This window comes from Lissotriton helveticus, chromosome 11 (genome assembly GCF_964261635.1).
Source record: "Lissotriton helveticus chromosome 11, aLisHel1.1, whole genome shotgun sequence".
Taxonomy (NCBI): domain Eukaryota; kingdom Metazoa; phylum Chordata; class Amphibia; order Caudata; family Salamandridae; genus Lissotriton; species Lissotriton helveticus.
The window spans coordinates 1,204,399,319-1,204,420,376 of NC_136072.1; the positions used below are offsets into that span (position 1 = coordinate 1,204,399,319).

Consider the following 21,058-nt stretch of genomic DNA (forward strand, 5'->3'; position numbering starts at 1 on the left):
AGGGAACCCTGTGGCCAATATGGCCCCTCCTGAATGCCCAGCAGTTCCAACAACCTCTGCACCCCCAAGCGATATACTCATCTCTGGCAAGTCAGATGTGTGTTCCAAAATCGATAAAACAACAGAGGGAATTGAAGTGGCCCCGGACTTACCACCACCGCAGAGAAAACAAACTGTCTATAATAAGCCTATAAGGAAGTCCCCACTGCTACAAATGCGGACTCAGTTATTTTCACAATCTGATCTGGGCCAAGGGCAGTTATCAGACTCCTTACTTATAAAGCTGGAAGTAATGATAAAGACACTCTTAGTACCTATAACACAAAAAATTGATAAAGGCGGGGAACTGGTGCATAATTTGATTACCAACTGTAATACATCCTCTACGTTAAAATCCTCCTTGCCTATTCGAGAAAGTTTCTAGTGAACTCTGAGCTAGCTGGCAAACACAAAACTTTAAGTCTAATATCGTCAGTAGAAGACCTAGTTAACCTCCGTCCTAGGTCTATACTATTGAAGATATTATTCCAATGCGCAGAGCCTATTGGGATAATAGGAACTACACTACAATATCATTCCCTTAGCTTTGTTCGCCATTAGGTGTAAGGAGCAGAAAAGCACCGGATACTCTCCTTTTGAATTGTTATACGGTCATAAGCCCCGTACTTTACTGGATATGGCCCAAGAACAATGGGAGAAAGAGCCCGACAACACGCGAACCCTTCCAGAATATGTCTCAAATTTAAAGACCCATTTGAGACAAATTAGAGATATAGTTCGAAGCAACCTGGAAAGCGCCCAGACGGCGCAAAAGAATCACTATGACAAAGGAACCAAACATAGGGCTTTTCAAGTGGGGGACAATGTACTGCTTATGATGGCTTCCTCCGACCAAAAACTTTTGGGACAATGGCAAGGACCATATAAAGTAATACAACATGTGACTCCGGTAACTTACCGTACGAAATGGATCCTAACAAAAATATATCTCAGATATATCATGTTAATTTGTTAAAAAAATGGGAAGGAACGCTTCCTGTTTCAGGAAATAGTGCGGATCCACAAACACCTCTGTTCCATCAGTGTATTGATCCTGAGCTACCCTCTGATATGAAAAACAGCTTGACCAAGACCTTAGAACCCCTTATCCCTGTGTTTTCCACAGTCCCCGGAAAACCCCTCTTATTGAGCACACCATCAAAACACCCCCAGGGAAAAGAGTTCGGTTACGGCCACATCGTATACTGGAGTCTCGTCGCTAAATAATAAAAGAAAAAGTACAAAAGATGATGCAGATGGGTATTATAGAACCATTTCAAAGTTAATGGAATTCTCCCATTGTACTCGTACCGAAACCAAATGGCTTGGTAAGATTTTGTATAGACTTTCGGGAGGTGAACAACATTTCTGAGTTTGACACCTATCCCCTTCCACGAGTGGACGAAATGGTGGAGAGAATAGGAAGAGCAAAGTATATTAGTACCCTAGATTTATGTAAAGGGTACTGGCAAATACCCCTCAAAAGGGAAGATAGAGAGAAAACTGCCTTCTCAACACCTGATGGATTATACCAATTCAAAATGCTTCCATTCGGTCTACACGGTGCACCCGCCACTTTTCAAAGATCTATGAACATGATATTGAGTCCTCATGAAAGGTATGCAGGTGCTTATATTGATGATATCGTGATCTATAGCGATACCTGGGAACAGCATCTATTACACCTATTTCAAGTCATTCAGACCTTAGGATCCCATGGATTGAGAATAAATCCAGCCAAAAGTCACTCAGCAGCTCAGACGGTCCGATACTTAGGATATCTATTGGGGGGGGGGGGGTCATAAGACCACAAACATCTAAACTAACAGCCATTTCCCAAATACCTTTACCCAGAACAAAAAAGATTTAAGGGCTTTCCTTGGGCTGTTGGGGTGTTACAGACGATTCATACCTAGGTTTTCACAAATGGCTGCCCCTCTAACTGATCTTCTACAAAAAAACAGCCGTACTGAAGAAATCCTGAAGGCTCCTCCCAACAACGTGTTACATTCCTTTGAGTCCCTAAAGAAAGCCCTAACTTCAGACTCTGTCCTCATTAGCCCTGACTATTACCGTCCCTTTATATTACAAACAGATGCATCTGATCAGGGTCTAGGAGCCGTTTTATCCCAAGAAACTGCACAAGGGGAAAAACCAATTCTTTACATCAGTCGTAAACTTTTTCCTCTGGAAAAAAATTACGCCACCATTGAGAAAGAAGCCCTTGCCATCAAATGGGCAATAGAATCCCTACGATACTATTTGGAAGGGAGGGGATTCGCCCTTTTTACGGATCACGCACCATTGGAATGCTTAGCCAGGAACAAGGGACACAATGAGAGGGTACTCAGATGGTTTCTATCCCTACAACCCTTTAGGTTTCACACTAGACACAGGAAAGGGAAAGAACAAGGGAATGTGGATTACCTGTCTAGATATCCCCAAAGTCCAATCCCTAGTAGAAGGACAGCAAGGGAAAGGGGAAGTGAGAAGGACCCGGAGGAAGAGGTGTGGCGCGCGGAAGAGGTGTGGCGCCGCGGCTAGGGCGACTGACTCCGGAATCTGGGGATCAAGGTTCCATCCCCGGCACCGGCAGCAGATTAGCCCAGCACCATGTGACTCTGGGCAATAGCTTGCTTAATCTTCCCGACGGCCCCCAGCGCCTAGAGACCCTTACGGGTGATTGTGCGCTTTACAAATGTGGATTATTACCCGGGGATTACCAGTGAATCGCCCGGCGGAGGAATCTGATTACGGGAACAAACCCAGCAACGGCACACGGGACTTCCACCATACTTTGCTATTTTCCTGCAGGAACGCATCAGGCGGCGTGACCCGGAAGCAGTGCCTACGCAAGCAGGAAACAGCAGCAAGGGACCAATGAAAGTCAGCGGAAGTCAGTGGGAGGAGGAGGTCGGTGACGCGGAAGGAGAGGAGAGACGCCGAGAAGACGCGGGACCCGAGACTTTGAACGCCCGAACACCCGGAGATCAGGGGGAGCGGAGAGAAGACGCGGGACCCGATAGGCTGGACGTCAGAGTACCCGGGAGCCAGGAGGATGGAGACGAGAGCTGGTGTGAGGACTGGTGGTGTCCGGAGGAGGCTGAGGAGCGGCCGCAACTCCAAGGGAGAGTTGCGGCGGAGCCTGTAAGTAATCCTGTTTCAAGGGTTAACGAGAGTGGGGAGGCGGGAGGTAGTAACCAGACAGGCCCAAGAAAGCTCTGACCTGTGTCTGGGTTGTGGGAGCAGTCCAGTCCTTCATGGTCTGGATCTTGCTCTCCAATGGTTGAACCTGACCTGTGGGGGTCCCAGGCTTCCAATAGACTCAGTGGGGGTCCCGGGTTTCCAATAGACTCATTTGGGGTCCATGGCTTCCAGTAGACTCAGTTGGGGTCCATGGCTTTCAGTACAGACTCAGTTGGGGTTGATGGCTTTCAGTACAGACTCGTTGGGGGTCCCGGGCTTCCAGTAGACTCAGTGGGGGTTCCCGGCTTCCAGTAGACTCAGTGGGGGTCCCCGGCTTCCAGTAGACTCAGTGGGGGTTCCCGGCTTCCAGTACAGACTCAGCGGGGGTCCATGGCTTCCAGTAGACTCAGTGGGGGTCCCGGGCTTCCAGTAGACTCAGTGGGGGTCCCGGGCTTCCAGTAGACTCAGTGTGGGTCTCCAGCTTCTAATAGACTCAGTTGGGGTCCATGGCTTCCAGTAGACTCAGTGGGGGTCCCGGGCTTCCAGTAGACTCAGTGGGGGTTCCCGGCTTCCAGTACAGACTCAGTGGGGGTCCCGGGCTTCCAGTAGACTCAGTGGGGGTCCCCGGCTTCCAGTACAGACTCAGTGGGGGTCCCCGGCTTCCAGTACAGACTCAGTGGAGGTCCATGGCTTCCAGTACAGACTCAGTGGGGGTCCCCGGCTTCCAGTAGACTCAGTGGGGGTTCCCGGCTTCCAGTAGACTCAGTGGGGGTCCCCGGCTTCCAGTACAGACTCAGTGGGGGTCCCGGGCTTCCAGTAGACTCAGTGGGGGTTCCCGGCTTCCAGTACAGACTCAGTGGGGGTCCCGGGATTCTAATAGACTCAGTTGTGGTCCTCGACTTCCAGTACAGACTCAGTGGGGGGTCCCCGGCTTTGCAAAGACTCAGGGGCCGATTCACAGAACTAACTTAAGACAAATTCCTAAACTTACTACTTTTGGTACTCACAGAAGTTAGGATTTGCCTTAAGTTTATCTTAAGACAAACTTAAGACAGACTTAAGAGAGATTCCTAACTTAAGTCGGTCTTAAGACAAAATCCTAACTTCTGTGAATACCAAAAGTAGCAAGTTTAGGATTTTGTCTTCAGTTAGTTCAGTGAATCGGGCCCTCAGTAGGGGGGGGTCCTCGGCTTCCGGTAAAGACTCAGTGGGGGACCACAGAAGTCCTAAGCTTGAGAGCCACTACTATAGACAAGCTAATGTTTTGATTAGGGTTCCCACCTCCAGGTGTTTCTTTTAGTCTACTCAAGTGCACGCTGCGCTGTGGGATATATAGAGCGCGCGGCGACCCAGATGTATCCCAGCGCTAAGCGAGAGAGGAAGCGCTGGGATCCAAAGATGCGACGGGTAATCGAGGACCCATCCTGGAGTCAGCGTCCGGCACAGGCGGGACACGTCTGCGCCAGGGGCATGGGACATGTTTCTACCCCTCCGGGGCCTGCGCCAGGGGCATGGGACATGTTTCTACTCCTCCGGGGCCTGCGCCAGGGGCATGGGACATGTTTCTACCCCTCCGGGGCCTGCGCCAGGGGCATGGGACATGTTTCTACTCCTCCGGGGCCTGCGCCAGGGGCATGGGACATGTTTCTACCCCTCCGGGGCCTGCGCCAGAGGCATGGGACATGTTTCTACCCCTCCGGGGCCTGCGCCAGAGGCATGGGACATGTTTCTACCCCTCCGGGGCCTGCGCCAGGGGCATGGGACATGTTTCTACCCCTCCGGGGCCTGCACCAGGGGCATGGGACATGTTTCTACCCCTCCGGGGCCTGCACCAGGGGCATTGGACATGTTTCTACCCCTCCGGGGCCTGCGCCAGGGGCATGGGACATGTTTCTACCCCTCCGGGGCCTGCGCCAGGGGCATGGGACATGTTTCTACCCCTCCGGGGCCTGCGCCAGGGGCATGGGACATGTTTCTACCCCTCCGGGGCCTGCGCCAGAGGCATGGGACATGTTTCTACCCCTCCGGGGCCTGCGCCAGAGGCATGGGACATGTTTCTACCCCTCCGGGGCCTGCGCCAGAGGCATGGGACGTGTTTCTACCCCTCCGGGGCCTGCACCAGAGGCATGGGACGTGTTTCTACCCCTCCGGGGCCTGCACCAGGGGCATGGGACATGTTCCTACTCCTCCGGGGCCTGCGCCAGGGGCATGGGACATGTTTCTACCCCTGCGGGGCCTGAGCCAGGGACATGTTTCTACCCCTTCGGGGCCTGCGCCAGGGGCATGGGACATGATTCTACCCCTCCGGGGCCTGCGCCAGGGGCATGGGACATGTTTCTACCCCTGCGGGGCCTGCGCCAGGGACATGTTTCTACCCCTTCGGGGCCTGCGCCAGAGGCATGGGACATGTTTCTACCCCTCCGGGGCCTGCGCCAGAGGCATGGGACATGTTTCTACCCCTCCGGGGCCTGCGCCAGGGGCATGGGACATGTTTCTACCCCTCCGGGGCCTGCGCCAGAGGCATGGGACATGTTTCTACCCCTCCGGGGCCTGCGCCAGGGGCATGGGACATGTTTCTACCCCTCCGGGGCCTGCGCCAGGGGCATGGGACATGTTTCTACCCCTCCGGGGCCTGCGCCAGGGGCATGGGACATGTTTCTACCCCTCCGGGGCCTGCACCAGGGGCATGGGACATGTTTCTACCCCTCCAGGGCCTGCGCCAGGGGCATGGGACATGTTTCTACCCCTCCGGGGCCTGCGCCAGGGGCATGGGACATGTTGCTACCGCTCCGGGGCCTGCGCCAGGGGCATGGGACATGTTTCTACCCCTCCGGGGCCTGCGCCAGAGGCATGGGACATGTTTCTACCCCTCCGGGGCCTGCGCCAGGGGCATGGGACATGTTTCTACCCCTCCGGGGCCTGCACCAGGGGCATGGGACATGTTTCTACCCCTCCAGGGCCTGCGCCAGGGGCATGGGACATGTTTCTACCCCTCCGGGGCCTGCACCAGGGGCATGGGACATGTTTCTACCCCTCCGGGGCCTGCACCAGGGGCATGGGACATGTTTCTACCCCTCCGGGGCCTGCGCCAGGGGCATGGGACATGTTTCTACCCCTCCGGGGCCTGCACCAGAGGCATGGGACATGTTTCTTCCCCTCCGGGGCCTGCACCAGAGGCATGGGACATGTTTCTACCCCTCCGGGGCCTGCGCCAGGGACATGTTTCTACCCCTCCGGGGCCTGCGCCAGGGGCATGGGACATGTTTCTACCCCTCCGGGGCCTGCACCAGAGGCATGGGACATGTTTCTACCCCTCCGGGGCCTGCGCCAGAGGCATGGGACATGTTTCTACCCCTCCGGGGCCTGCACCAGAGGCATGGGACGTGTTTCTACCCCTCCGGGGCCTGCACCAGAGGCATGGGACATGTTTCTACCCCTCCGGGGCCTGCACCAGGGGCATGGGACATGTTTCTACCCCTCCGGGGCCTGCGCCAGGGGCATGGGACATGTTTCTACCCCTCCGGGGCCTGCACCAGAGGCATGGGACGTGTTTCTACCCCTCCGGGGCCTGCGCCAGGGGCTCGGATCATACTTTCATCCTTCCTGAGCCTGTGGCTTGAGACTGCTCGAGTGGAGGCTGGCAGGGGGCGTGGCCGCCTGCGTCATTGGGTCATTAAAGGGCGTGGTTCTCATGTTTTTGAACTGAGGAGGCGTGGCCGCCAGCGTCATCAGGTAAATAAGGGGCGTGGTTCAAGTGTTTCGAGCTGAGGGGGCGTGGCCCTCTGCGTCATCGGGGAATTAAAGGACGTGGTTCCCGTGTTTTGAACTGAGGGGGCGGGGCCTCGTGTGATTGACACGTCAGGCCTCGCGTGATTGACACCTGAGGGGCGGGGTCACCTGTGGTAGTCCCGGGCGGGGCCTCGGTCCGTCATTCTTCCGCCGCTGCGGCCGGGCTCGCGGCTCCCGTCGCTCCTTCCCACAATGCCCCGCGGGTGCTCGCGGCCGCCTCGCGGGCCCTGCGGCGCGCGGTGACTGAGGCCGCGGCGCCGCCTGAGGCGGCCAGAAGCTGGGGGCGGAGCCTGGGGCTGTGGGCGGGGCCTGGGCCTATGAGTGGAGGAACCCTGGAAGGGGCGGGGCCTGCGGCGGGGAGAGCAACAAACGGCGTGAGAGGCGGGGCCTAGGACTGTAGGCGTGGACGCACGCTGGAAGGGGCGGGGCCAGTGGGCGGGGAGTCCCCACAGGAAGGGCGGGGCCTGGGCTGTGGGCGGGCGCCTGAAGGCGGGGCCTGGCGCGGTGGGCGGGGCCTCAGGTGCTGGGAGTATAAGTGCCGCGTGCCCCGCTCCACGCTCAGCATCAGTGGCAGCCTGAGTGCCGGACCGACCCGAGGGCGCCGGTCTCAGCCCTACCGAGCACTGAGAGCCCTGGGAGCTGCCCCTGCCCCCCCCCTCACTCACTGCCCCCGGGAGGGCCTCAGCAGGTGCCACTGAGGGTCCCCAGCACTTGCAGCACTCAGAGCTCTCACTCAGAGAGTTCAGCTCACTGAGTGTCCTCAGATCCACACTCTGCTGGCACTCAGTGTCTCCAACTCCAGTGAGTGCCCTCAGTCTGCGCCCTCGGCTCCACTGGCACCTCCAGCACTTGCACCACTCACTGCTCTCACTCCGTGTCTTCAGCTCACTGAGTGCCCGCAACACTGTGCTGTCCCTCAGTGCCTCCAGCGAGTGCCCTCAGCCTGCGCCCTCAGCCTGCGCCCTCAGCCTGCGCCCTCAGCCTGCGCCCTCAGCCTGTGCCCTCAGCCTGTGCCCTCAGCCTGCCCCTCTGCTCCACAGGGCACCTCCAGCACTTGCCCCTCAGGGCGCTCACCCAACGCCCTCGGTGCCCTCACTCCAACCGCACTGAGCACCGTCTCACCCTCGCGAGGATCCCCTCCTGCAGACATGGTTGCAACCCGCTGCAAGGTGGCCATCGGGCTGGTGGTCCTGGGACTGGCGCTGGTGGCCTTCGGGACGACCCTGGTGTTCCTGGTGCCCACCATCATGCGGCAGCAGGTGGAGAAGGTAAGCGGGGTCAGGGGTCATTCAAAGGGGCTCTTGTGTTATCTCTTTATATAAGACGAGTGGGCACCGGGGGGGGGGGGGGCACTGTGTGGAAACTCTAGATGCGCAGATGGCCGCCACTTATGATAGGCGGGGGGGTGGAATTTAATCAAATATCTACTTGTCCATGGGGCAGTTTCCTTCATAAATCTACTCGTCCTATAACAAAATCCACTTGCCCCTTCGGTGCCATGTAGTGCAACAACGAATTATAGCAGCAACCTCGTTATATTAGAGCTCTGATATAGCCTCTCTGATTATGCCAGGGCTCATACCGTAGTGATGTATGAATACTAGCAATCCCTTTTCGTTGCCACGTTTCTTGCAGAGTACTGGGGCTGAAGGTAGTGGTAAGCAATAGTTCCAGGGTTAGAATACCCTTTTGAGTCTGTGCAAATCTACTAACTTGCATGTTTTAAGGGTTTTCAATAACTCTTCTCTAATCTTTTCCCATATTGAGCAATGTTGGAAATTTACTCCTGACAATGGCAGACGTAAACCTTCTTCCAGAGTTGGGAAAAAGTGGTTGAAGGGAAAGTGAACTTGCAAACACTCCGATTTACATGCATATCAGCTCATACTAAAATGCAGTACTTTTTTTTGTCCTACCTCTGTAAATTCTAGGGACTTCACGAAAGCCTTATAGCTGTACTTAATTCTCCGACATATACCATGGGTGCACTTTTGAGACTTTCGTTAATAATTGGGCCCCTAATTTGGTCTGGCGTTGGCGTGACCTTTTGTGTTTATTAAAATTCTGTCTCTCGCTCCATATCGGCTGGCTTTACTGTGAGTGACAGCAATCTGCTCTTGCACAAGGAGCATATCTGTACACAAAGTAGTTTTGTTCAGTGCCAGTAACTACTGTGACAGTGTGTGCTTTTTGAGAACAAAAAACTATTTTTGCTTTTGCCAATGTTTGTTATAATGGTGAGGGCCCGGCAGCTCCCACACCAATAAGGTTTTATAAAAAACATTCCAAAAAAGTCACATATTGACAAAACTAAAAAGCAGACCATCAATTTCAGACCTACTGGCTTTGACAATGCTTATTTATTTTTGTTTCCCATAATCTTATTGAAACTGGTTATACTGATTTTCCTTTATGAATATTTTTGGGAAATAACTAGCATGCATCAACACGTGTTACTAAATGCTGTTGTAAAGAAATGGTACCTGAAATTTTACAGTAGTTTAGCAAAATGTTTTTTTCCTATTTTTATTTATTTTTTAACATTTTATTATAGAAAGCAAAGAATCATCAATCTTGCTTTCAATCTTCTGTAAATATTTGCATCTAAGCAGAGAGCATTCTGGGAGCATTATACATAGCCTCATATTGCTAAACTTTGAAAACGTGTGTACACATTTTTATACTGGAACGGCTGTCAGTAGTGCAGTCGGAGCTTTAAACATTTACTTAGCACGCTCACCCTAATAATAAAGGCTTGCAATTAATGAACCATAAATACAAGTTTGAACAGCATTAGCATATGAGCAAAAATATTACCTTAACTGCAGACAGTGCCCTTTGTGGTACTGCAAACTGGCACCCGAGGGGTTTGTACTGCAGGGGGTTGCGCCTACTTGTCCAAAGGACAAAATACACAGGAAAACTTTTGCCCTTAACCCCAAACAATATGTCCTGGGTGTTGGGCTCTCGGACTGACTAAGGATGACGAGAACGTAAACGTAAAAATAGGTCGTTGCACACCTGAGGGTGGGTGCTGGCACCAGAGGGAGGGTGGGTGCTGGCACCAGGACATGGGTGTCACCACCAGAGGGTGGCTGAGAATGGGAGCTAGGGGAATGATAGAAGGGGCACTGGGGGTGAGTATGGCTCGGGGTAGGTCTGGGCCTTTCAGAGAATGGGTACAAAGGGGTGAGGGAGGTGTTGGGGGGTATTTGAGTGACATACAGAGTTGTGCTCCGAGTCACCGAGCCTGCGCTCCATCGTGGTCTAACCAGAGTTGTTCAGAGGATTATACTTACTAGTTGGTGATCAATCCACCTGGGTGTCTAGGCGCTGTCCCAGCAGTTTGTGTGACTGTGTCCCCTTCTCGGTGTTGGCTCTGCGTGCTGTCTTCGGTCAGGTGTTTGTATGGGGCACATATGGTTCCACCCAATGGGAGACCCCTCATCTGAAAGGTTTTATTTGGGTTTGGGGGTGGTGAGAGGGGATTGTGTGCTGATCGCAATGTTCTGTTGAGTCAACGCGTGACCGCTCCTTAGCTGGGGCTGATCCCTGCGCAGCGTGGATAGCCGTTTGTTTGTTCCGGCCGCCGGCGCCAACGCGGTTTCTTGAAGTGAACATGTATGTACCTCCGGGTGTAAAGAGCCCCGGCTGCTTGTGTTTGAAGCCCTGTTCTTCTTTGCAAGATCGATACACGGGGAGTCACAATAATGAATCTCATCCCTTCCTATCGCTCCCCTGAGATGCCGAGAAGGGTCTGGGTGTGCACGTGGCCGGGTAGAAACAACACACTTCAGGCCTCTCGTTGATTCCTCGAGGTGAACACTGCTCTTGGAGCCTTGTCCCCAGCGTGTCGCTAGAAGTCCCTCTGCCTGGCAAGCGGAAGGGCTTCCGTGTAGCTGGACTCCAAGGATGGGTGCTTGGGGGGCTGCTGGTGTGTGGTGCATGGGGGCTCCCGGTGTGAGGGCACATCCACTGTCAAGGCTGGGTGCATGGGGGCTCCTTGTGTGTGGTGCATGGGGGGCTCCTGGTGTGTGGTGCATGGGGGGCTCCTGGTGTGTGGTGCATGGGGGCTCCTTGTGTGTGGTGCATTGGGGCTCCCGTTGTGAGGGCACATCCACTCTCTCACTACTCTGGCAAGAGAGTTGTCTCTGGATTCTGCTCACGCATGTTTTGCATCTGAAAGTCCTGACGTTGGCCATTTTTGGAGAGGACTCCACACACAGCAATTATAGAGCTGAGCTCACCCTGTACACACTGTCATTAAAATGCCAGATCTCTCTTTGTATTTTGGGTTTCCGCTGTGAGGAAATGTGAAACCTTGGCTCTTACTGAGAAAGTTATCTGCCTAAAATAAAATGCCTTTACATTCCATATCCTGCGTTTCTTTGTCCACCCATGTGTCCGGCAGTGGGCAGGCGGGGTAGTGTGAGACCTCTTGTGGAGCAAATCCACAGAGGCACAGGTGAGTATGTGTAGCGCCTCGTGAAAGCTCCCGGCGCTGCCTTCATCGGCTCCCTCCCATTGATACAGCGAGGTCACTTTTGTCTTTTTTGTGATTTTATATATCACAGGAGTGGCCGGGGGCATCAGAGAGCTTCACACTTTTGTACTTACTACCATTCCTTTGTGATTTTAGAGTTTATCTGTTTGTATCTCTTCCTTGAGTGACTTTACAACTTGTACATTTGCATTTTTCCCTCCTTTCCCTCCACTTGTACATTTGCAATTATTATTAATTGATTTTCTGTTTGTATCTCTTATGTAACTCATGTAATCTAAAATCCTTATGTAATGCAACTGGTTCTTTTGTAAAGTGCTCTGACACCTTCGGGTAATGTTCGCGCTATAGAAAATCGCATTAAATAAATAAAACAAGAATACAGCTATCGGTCTCCGCAGGACAGGAGCTTTGAGGTCCCCTTTGAAGGATGCATGGCGTGTGTCATACAGAGGAGTCACTTCCATGACGCGCCCCTGTGTCATGCAGACGCGTCACTTCCATGACGCGCCCCTGTGTCATGCAGACGCGTCACTTCCATGACGCGCCCCTGTGTCATGCAGAGGGGTCACTTCCATGACGCGCCCCTGTGTCATGCAGAGGGGTCACTCCATGACCCGCTCCTGTGTGCCTGTGAGAGGCCCTTTGAGGTCCCTCATGAAGGCAGCATGGCGTGTGTCATACAGAGGGGTCACTTCCATGACGCGCCCCTGTGTCATGCAGAGGGGTCACTTCCATGACGCGCTCCTGTGTCATGCAGAGGAGTCACTTCCATGACGCGCTCCTGTGTGTATGTGAGAGGCTTCCTTTGAGGTCCCCACTGAAGGCAGCATGGCGTGTGTCATGCAGAGGGGTCACTTCCATGACGCGCTCCTGTGTGCCTGTGAGAGGCCCTTTGAGGTCCCTTATGAAGGCAGCATGGCGTGTGTCATGCAGAGGGGTCACTTCCATGACGCGCTCCTGTGTGCCTGTGAGAGGCCCTTTGAGGTCCCTCATGAAGGCAGCATGGCGTGTGTCATGCAGAGGGGTCACTTCCATGACGCGCTCCTGTGTGCCGGTGAGAGGCCCCCACTGAAGGCAGCATGGCGTGTGTCATACAGAAGGGTCACTTCCATGACGCGCCCCTGTGTCATGCAGAGGGGTCACTTCCATGACGCGCTCCTGTGTGCCGGTGAGAGGCTTCCTTTGAGGTCCCCACTGAAGGCAGCATGGCGTGTGTCATACAGAGGAGTCACTTCCATGACGCGCCCCTGTGTCATGCAGAGGGGTCACTTCCATGACGCGCCCCTGTGTGTATGTGAGAGGCTTCCTTGGAGGTCCCTCTTGAAGGCAGCATGGCGTGTGTCATGCAGAGGGGTCACTTCCATGACGCGCCCCTGTGTCATGCAGAGGGGTCACTTCCATGACGCGCTCCTGTGTGCAGGTGAGAGGCTTCCTTTGAGGTCCCTCTTGAAGGCAGCATGGCGTGTGTCATGCAGAGGGGTCACTTCCATGACGCGCCCCTGTGTCATGCAGAGGGGTCACTTCCATGACGCGCTCCTGTGTCATGCAGAGGAGTCACTTCCATGACGCGCTCCTGTGTGCCGGTGAGAGGCACTTTGAGGTCCCCACTGAAGGCAGCATGGCCTGTGTCATGCAGAGGGGTCACTTCCATGACGCCCTCCTGTGTGCCTGTGAGAGGCCCTTTGAGGTCCCTTATGAAGGCAGCATGGCCTGTGTCATGCAGAGGGGTCACTTCCATGACGCGCCCCTGTGTCATGCAGAGGGGTCACTTCCATGACGCGCCCCTGTGTCATGCAGAGGGGTCACTTCCATGACGCGCTCCTGTGTGCATGTGAAAGGCTTCCTTTGAAGTCCCTCATGAAGGCAGCATGGCGTGTGACATGCAGAGGGGTCACTTCCATGACGCGCTCCTCTGTGCTTGTGAGAGGCTTCCTTTGAGGTCCCCACTGATGGCAGCATGGCGTGTGTCATGCAGAGGGGTCACTTCCATGACGCGCTCCTGTGTGCCTGTGAGAGGCCCTTTGAGGTCCCTCATGAAGGCAGCATGGCGTGTGTCATGCAGAGGGGTCACTTCCATGACGCGCTCCTGTGTGTATGTGAGAGGCTTCCTTTGAGGTCCCCACTGAAGGCAGCATGGCGTGTGTCATGCAGAGGGGTCACTTCCTTGACGCGCCCCTGTGTGCCGGTGAGAGGCTTCCATTGAGGTCCCCTTTGAAGGATGCATGGCGTCTGTCATACAGAGGGGTCACTTCCATGACGCGCTCCTGTGTCATGGAGAGTGGTCACTTCCATGACGCGCTCCTGTGTGCCGGTGAGAGGCCCCCACTGAAGGCAGCATGGCGTGTGTCATACAGAAGGGTCACTTCCATGACGCGCCCCTGTGTCATGCAGAGGGGTCACTTCCATGACGCGCTCCTGTGTGCCGGTGAGAGGCTTCCTTTGAGGTCCCCACTGAAGGCAGCATGGCGTGTGTCATACAGAGGAGTCACTTCCATGACGCGCCCCTGTGTCATGCAGAGGGGTCACTTCCATGACGCGCCCCTGTGTGTATGTGAGAGGCTTCCTTTGAGGTCCCTCTTGAAGGCAGCATGGCGTGTGTCATGCAGAGGGGTCACTTCCATGACGCGCCCCTGTGTCATGCAGAGGGGTCACTTCCATGACGCGCTCCTGTGTGCAGGTGAGAGGCTTCCTTTGAGGTCCCTCTTGAAGGCAGCATGGCGTGTGTCATGCAGAGGGGTCACTTCCATGACGCGCCCCTGTGTCATGCAGAGGGGTCACTTCCATGACGCGCTCCTGTGTGCAGGTGAGAGGCTTCCTTTGAGGTCCCCACTGAAGGCAGCATGGCGTGTGTCATGCAGAGGGGTCACTTCCATGACGCGCCCCTGTGTCATGCAGAGGGGTCACTTCCATGACCCGCTCCTGTGTGCAGGTGAGAGGCTTCCTTTGAGGTCCCTCATGAAGGCAGCATGGCGTGTGTCATGCAGAGGGGTCACTTCCATGACGCGCCCCTGTGTCATGCAGAGGGGTCACTTCCATGACGCGCTCCTGTGTCATGCAGAGGAGTCACTTCCATGACGCGCTCCTGTGTGCCGGTGAGAGGCACTTTGAGGTCCCCACTGAAGGCAGCATGGCCTGTGTCATGCAGAGGGGTCACTTCCATGACGCCCTCCTGTGTGCCTGTGAGAGGCCCTTTGAGGTCCCTTATGAAGGCAGCATGGCCTGTGTCATGCAGAGGGGTCACTTCCATGACGCGCCCCTGTGTCATGCAGAGGGGTCACTTCCATGACGCTCCCCTATGTCATGCAGAGGGGTCACTTCCATGACGCGCTCCTGTGTGCATGTGAAAGGCTTCCTTTGAAGTCCCTCATGAAGGCAGCATGGCGTGTGACATGCAGAGGGGTCACTTCCATGACGCGCTCCTCTGTGCTTGTGAGAGGCTTCCTTTGAGGTCCCCACTGATGGCAGCATGGCGTGTGTCATGCAGAGGGGTCACTTCCATGACGCGCTCCTGTGTGCCTGTGAGAGGCCCTTTGAGGTCCCTCATGAAGGCAGCATGGCGTGTGTCATGCAGAGGGGTCACTTCCATGACGCGCTCCTGTGTGTATGTGAGAGGCTTCCTTTGAGGTCCCCACTGAAGGCAGCATGGCGTGTGTCATGCAGAGGGGTCACTTCCTTGACGCGCCCCTGTGTGCCGGTGAGAGGCTTCCATTGAGGTCCCCTTTGAAGGATGCATGGCGTCTGTCATACAGAGGGGTCACTTCCATGACGCGCTCCTGTGTCATGGAGAGTGGTCACTTCCATGACGCGCTCCTGTGTGCCGGTGAGAGGCCCTTTGAGGTCTCACCAGGTTTCCTACAATGAATCGTTCTCCTTGGCTGCAGCTGATGGTTTTAGAAGTGCTTCTTTTAGAAAGAGCTGTGGAACAGTTTGATCAGATAACGTTTCCGAAAAAGAGGTTTCCCTTGACAGGCAGGTCTGTGATTCAATGCTCCTCTTGGGGTGGTCAACGCTGGGACCCCTTGAGGTTCTAGTAGAGATGTTTCCTTCCTTAGGGGACAGTAGGGCCGTTTTGGAATTAAATGTGTATTTTGGGTGCTGCGACGTTTGATCAGGTCGCTTTCAAGATTGAGACGTGTCCTGGGTGGCGTTGAAGACTCTTCTTGGATGAAGCTCTGGAAGGAGACATCTCGCGGGTCGAGCTGGACTCGTTGACCAGATGACGCTCTAGCATATCGTGCCCATTGGGCAGTGAAGGACGCGCTGATCAAATACCGTTCAAAGATGAGATGTTCCTTCTCCTTGAATCCCTCCGGCATTGAGTATAAGCCTCACGGGCACATCTCCACCGCCTGGAGGCTCGTCCTGCCCATGGTCCTCTCTAGATCAGCCGTAATCAGTTGCCAAAAGGTTGATCACGTCTGCAGGTCCACGTCGTATGCATAAAGTCTGCATCTGGCAATGCCCATCCGTGGCCCTGCTTGCGATCAGAAGTGATCATCTCGTTCAGTCTGTGTGGTGTGTAGGAGATTTAACCGAATGTGTTTAGATCTGGCGTTCCTAGGCAGCCTGTGCGGATGCTCCAATACCGCAGCCCTTTCTTTGTCCTTTAGCTCTCTACCTATTCCGCCTTCCCAATGGGTCCTCCGCTTTGGTAACGCAGTCTTCGTCAAAGATTTGAGGGGTTTGTGTAGCCACGATATCAATTTGCGGCCACCCCCTAAAGGTAAGAGCTGGAGTGTCTCGTGTTTTGGCGGTTCCCTGTGAGGCTCTCTCCGTAGACCCCTAGTGACTGCTGCACAGTGGCATAGGCCACAAACTGGGGCTCAGACAGCACATCAACCAGATTGTCAAATCCTCAGAGTTTCCTGCCTTCATAGCAGTCCCCAAGAGTGTGGACGCCCACCTCTGTCCGCGTCTGCAGCCGACGAGCTCTGGCTGTAGGGCGCGCACACGCGGGAGTGCTGGTGTGTAGAGCGCGGGAGCAGGCGCCTCTTGGACCATCATCAAAATACTACCCTGAGAAGTTTGTGGTGATTTGAGGATTGCATTTTAGCGCTAGGGGCTATCAAGGCACCCTGCCGTGTCTCTGTACTTATCTCTCTCAGCCCTGCACTCCCGTAAACTTCAAGCCGTCTAGCCAGCCATTGCCGGTGTGCGGTGAGGAAATGCCGGTCAAAGTCTGGGGCTCCTAGCCGCCCTCCCGCAACGGACGCCTCACCATGGGCAAGGACCCCTTCTGCCTGCCCCCATCCCAGATCCTGTCGCTCAGCAACATCTCCAGTATTTTACACCAAGATGGAGATAGTCATGTTGGGATGTTTGTAAAATACCAGTTGCGGGAGCACCACCATTTTAGACTGCTATTCAGGCCATCAAGGGCAATTTAATGGAGCGCCAGGAGTCCGCGCAGCCCTTCAGAGTGGGCAGAGCTCTTCCCAGGTTCTTCTTCCTGTGTATCCTCGTCCCTGTGGTGCACATTTATTCCGAGGTAAGGAAGGTGTGGGGTTCCCAAGTGATACCTGCCTGTATTCTTGTCTGCGGGGCATGCTGTCGGTACGGGGATACTGGACGTGCGCACGTTTCGGATCAGTTAGTGTAGAGACCTGAAATGATATCCATCTCCCCGAGTATCTTTACGCCCTGCTCGATGCCCTCCACAGCATTCCACAGGAACAAAAAATGTCATGTGCATAAAGTGAATGTTGGACTTGGCCCTTATGGCAGGTTCACCCCTAGACTTTTTGCTTTTATTTGTGACCCAGTAGTAGTGATTTTTGGGTTCTGCGCACTTTCACTGTGTCCCAGTGGAAAGTGCGTGCGCACTCTGAGTGCGTGGAGTGAGGTTGGCCTGCCCTCCCATAGGAATGCATGGGGAATGGATGTGTCCCTGGTAGTTCCTGATGCGTGGGGAGTGCGGGCTCGAGTTTGGTATGTGTCTAGTGGGGAAGTGCCACTTCTAGACATGGCTGTGTGTGTGCAGTGAGGGTGCTGGAGCGTGATTGGCTGGAGCTGGCTGGCATGCCAGGCTCCAGGAAGTCTGGATGGGTCTGCCCGGTGGTGAGTGTGAGATTAGCATGCTGATGGCTGGGGAGGAGTGTACTTGTGTCCTGAATGAGGCTGGGTTTTCCCCGGACAATGCTGGCTCCGCCCCCCTGTGGTGCGTCTAACGACCCTAGCCCTGCCAGTGAATAGAGTGTGCTGATGAGCACATCAAGGGTGCTCCAAAACCAGCTGCGACTGGTTTCCCCCCACCCTGTACCTACAGACAAAGGATTACCTGTATAAGAAGGGGCTGTGTCCCCTTACAATTTGTTCTCTGCCAGGATCCTGAGGGGGCTGCTGTTGCTGGGCCAGAGGACCGCCACTTGGACTGTCTCCCTGCCTGGAGACCCAGTGAGCTGGCTCTGGGCCCAGCCTTGCCCCCCTGCCCATCTGAAGAACTTTGCCTGGACTGTTTGTTCCCCTCAAGCGCTGGAAGCGCTTTATTTGCTATTATAGCGCTTGGGAGCGCTGTATCTTCTCTGCCGGTGCCCACCCGGCATTTGGCTGCTTAAGTGCCGCCCTCGAGGGATTCCCCGGTGTGGGGATCCCCCTTTTTGCCCATTTTGCGGCGCGGGAGCTCACCCCGCTTATTGACGATTTTTAAAGTCCCCTTGCAGGTGCCCACCCTGCCAGGGACCTTGCGCTGTGTTTGACCAGCCGGTGCGCACCCGGCATTGCCCCTCGAGATTCACCGCCGCAGCCCGGGGTGTTTAGAAATGTTGCCGGGCCACTGCCTAGTGCGACCCGGAAGTGCCCGCCTCCCTGCTCGGGGCCGCGCTGTCATTGGTGGACACCCGAGGCAGGAAGCCAGGCAAAACCACAGAGGACGCCCGGACGAGGACGGGACCGGCGAGTGTTCCTTCCGCTTCCCCCAGTCTGGGGAAGCCTAGGAGTGCCTCAGGAGCAGGCCCCGGAAGTCCCGCCCCCCCGCAGGACGAGAGGAGGAGAGCCTTGGAGCCCCGTGTGGCCGCCGGTGAAAAGGAGTATCGACCGGCAGCCTCGCAGAGCGGGTGAGTGGGGCCCGGGGTGGCTGGTGGAAGAGGGGGGCGCCGGGGCACATTGCCGGTGCCCGCCCCCCCCTGTGTGCTCACTCCACCTAGGGGCATCCCTTTGTAGTGCGAGCCCTGAGAGGCTCTTGGTTGCCACAGTTGTTTTTAGAGTCCCCAGTGGGGAACTCCAACGAGCGGGGGCATATCTCCAGAGCCTGAGAGGCTCCATCCGGGGCCATTGTCAGTTTGAGTCCCCAGAAGGGGGACTCCGCCGATTTGCCCGCATCTTGTGCCAGGGCCCCCGAGGCCCCAACTTCCGGGCACATTTCTTGAGAGCCGGAGCGGCTCAGAGGCATTTCATTGTCACAAGTCCCCGGAGGGGGGACTCCAACGTAGGGGGCAGTGTGTTTTGAGCCCTGAAAGGCTCCAACGTCGTGCAGGGGCATTACTTCTTAGAGCCTGAGAGAAGAGGCTCCCAGCCCCAGCCCATACTGTTCTTGAGCCCTGAGAGAGGCTCAGCAGCGCCCCAGTTGTTTGAAGAGCCCGAGAGGCTCGTGGCGCCATTTCTTTGAAGTAAGAGCCTAGGAGGGGCGCAGGGGGCATTCATTGATTTCAAGTCCCCAGAGGGAAGGCTCCAACGTTGTCCCCACCAGCATTGACACAGCTGCCCAGCACTTCGTGGGCAGCTGCCACGTTTAGGACCCTGACACTGGGACACAGGGCGTCCTAGCCCTAGAGAGGCCAGTTGGCCTAGGGACAGTCACAGGTGGTGACTTATGTGAGTTTGGCGCAATTGTTCTTTTGCTACACCTCTGAATGTATTTTGGATGCATCATGTGTTTTTCTTCCCTGCACCTCTGAATGTGTTGTTAATGCGTCATGTGCCTTGTTCCTTACACCGCTGAATGTATGTTTATGCATCATGTGTTATGTGCTTACACCCCTACAGGTATTGTGATACTTAGGTGGTTGTTTTTCTCCTAGTACAGGTGGTGCTAGTGAGGTCCTGGTTACCTGGGATTACTGGTTGTGTACTTTATGTTCTATTTTATGCTACAGTGATTTACATCCTATATCCTAAGTTCTAAAAGTGCTGATTCCTGACAGCGGTCCAGGTGGCCCTGTCTTGTACATATCCCCTGTAAATTCTGCCCGTGCCTGTTGGCACATTGTAAAGTGTGTGTTTTTATCTAATGTGTTTTGGTGTAATACAAAGGCTATTTTTATATAACCTTGTGTGGAGTTTCCTTTGTGGTGGGCCTTTGGGTGTTGTTGCTGGGGTGCGTGCGCAAATACTTAACTCACATCGCCTCCAAGTTTAGCCTTGCTGCTCGCGCCACGTTACCTAGAGGGTGAGCAGAGGTTATCTTGGCGTGTAACTCCCTTGCCCTGACTTAGGAGTGGTGGTCTCTGACTGACTTTGGCGAAAGCCCTGGCCAGCCAGGGATCCCATTTCTAACAGTAAAGTAATGTGCTCTCCATGCTCCGGAGGCCTCCGTTCGTACTATGCAGGCAAACACTTCTATCGCTAGTGCAAAGAGCATCAGCGACGGGGGGCAGCCCTATGGGGTCCACCCTGAGAACCACAAATGGGTCAGAGGCACATTGGCCCATTCAAACTCTTGCGCTTGCTGCCGCATAAAGTAGGTCGACCCATCGGATCTACCTCTTGCCTAGGACCATACGTTCCATCGATGCGTGCAGGTAGTCCCAGTGGAATGCGTCAAACGCCCTTTGTTGGTCCACGAGAGAACAACCGTGCAGGGGACACAGAAACGCCTCCGAATGCTGAGGGTGGTATTGCGCTGAGGAACAAAGCTGTACTGGCCCTAGCTGTGCACCCTTCCCGGCCCTAGCTGTGCACCCTTCCCGGCCCTAGCTGTGCACCCCTCCCGGCCCTAGCTGTGCACCCTTCTCGGCCCTAGCTGTGCACCCCTCCCGGTCCTAGCTGTGCACCTCTCCCGGCCCTAGCTGTGCACCCCTCCCGGCCCTAGCTGTGCACCCCTCCCGGCCCTAGCTGTGCACCCTTCCCGGCCCTAGCTGTGCACCCTTCCCGGCCCTAGCTGTGCACCCTTCCCGGCCCTAGCTGTGCACCCTTCCCGGCCCTAGCTGTGCACCCTTCCCGGCCCTAGCTGTGCACCCCTCCCTGCCCTAGCTGTGCTCCCCCTCCCTGCCCTAGCTGTGCACCCCTCCCTGCCCTAGCTGTGCACCCCTCCCTGCCCTAGCTGTGCACCCCTCCTGGGCCTAGCTGTGCAGCCCTCCTGGGCCTAGCTGTGCACCCCTCGCGGGCCTAGCTGTGCAGCCCTCCCGGCCCTAGCTGTGCAGCCCTCCTGGCCCTAGCTGTGCACCCCTCGCGGGCCTAGCTGTGCAGCCCTCCTGGGCCTAGCTGTGCACCCCCCCATGGAGTCCACGTTCTTGCTGCCCTGGGTGCCTCTCTCAGCCTCCAGTAAGCTCAAGAGCTTTGACACATCCCTGGTGAATCCGCTCCCTCCACTCTCCCTGCATGAAT

The 21,058-nt window shown here is 55.4% G+C and overlaps 1 protein-coding gene across 2 annotated transcripts in view; it reads left to right on the plus strand.

Moving 5' to 3' along the window:
- Positions 1–7,573: 7,573 nt before the first annotated feature.
- The window catches only part of SCARB1 (scavenger receptor class B member 1), a 703,088-nt gene continuing 689,603 nt past the window's right edge, over positions 7,574–21,058 (plus strand). Inside the window, exon 1 of one of the 2 annotated variants that reach the window (XM_078668029.1) lies at positions 7,574–8,282. In XM_078668029.1, coding sequence (XP_078524155.1) covers positions 8,163–8,282 — 120 coding nt within the window. In that variant the 5' untranslated portion in view covers positions 7,574–8,162. The remainder of the gene's footprint in view (positions 8,283–21,058) is intronic. The other variant, XM_078668028.1, reaches the window with a different exon arrangement.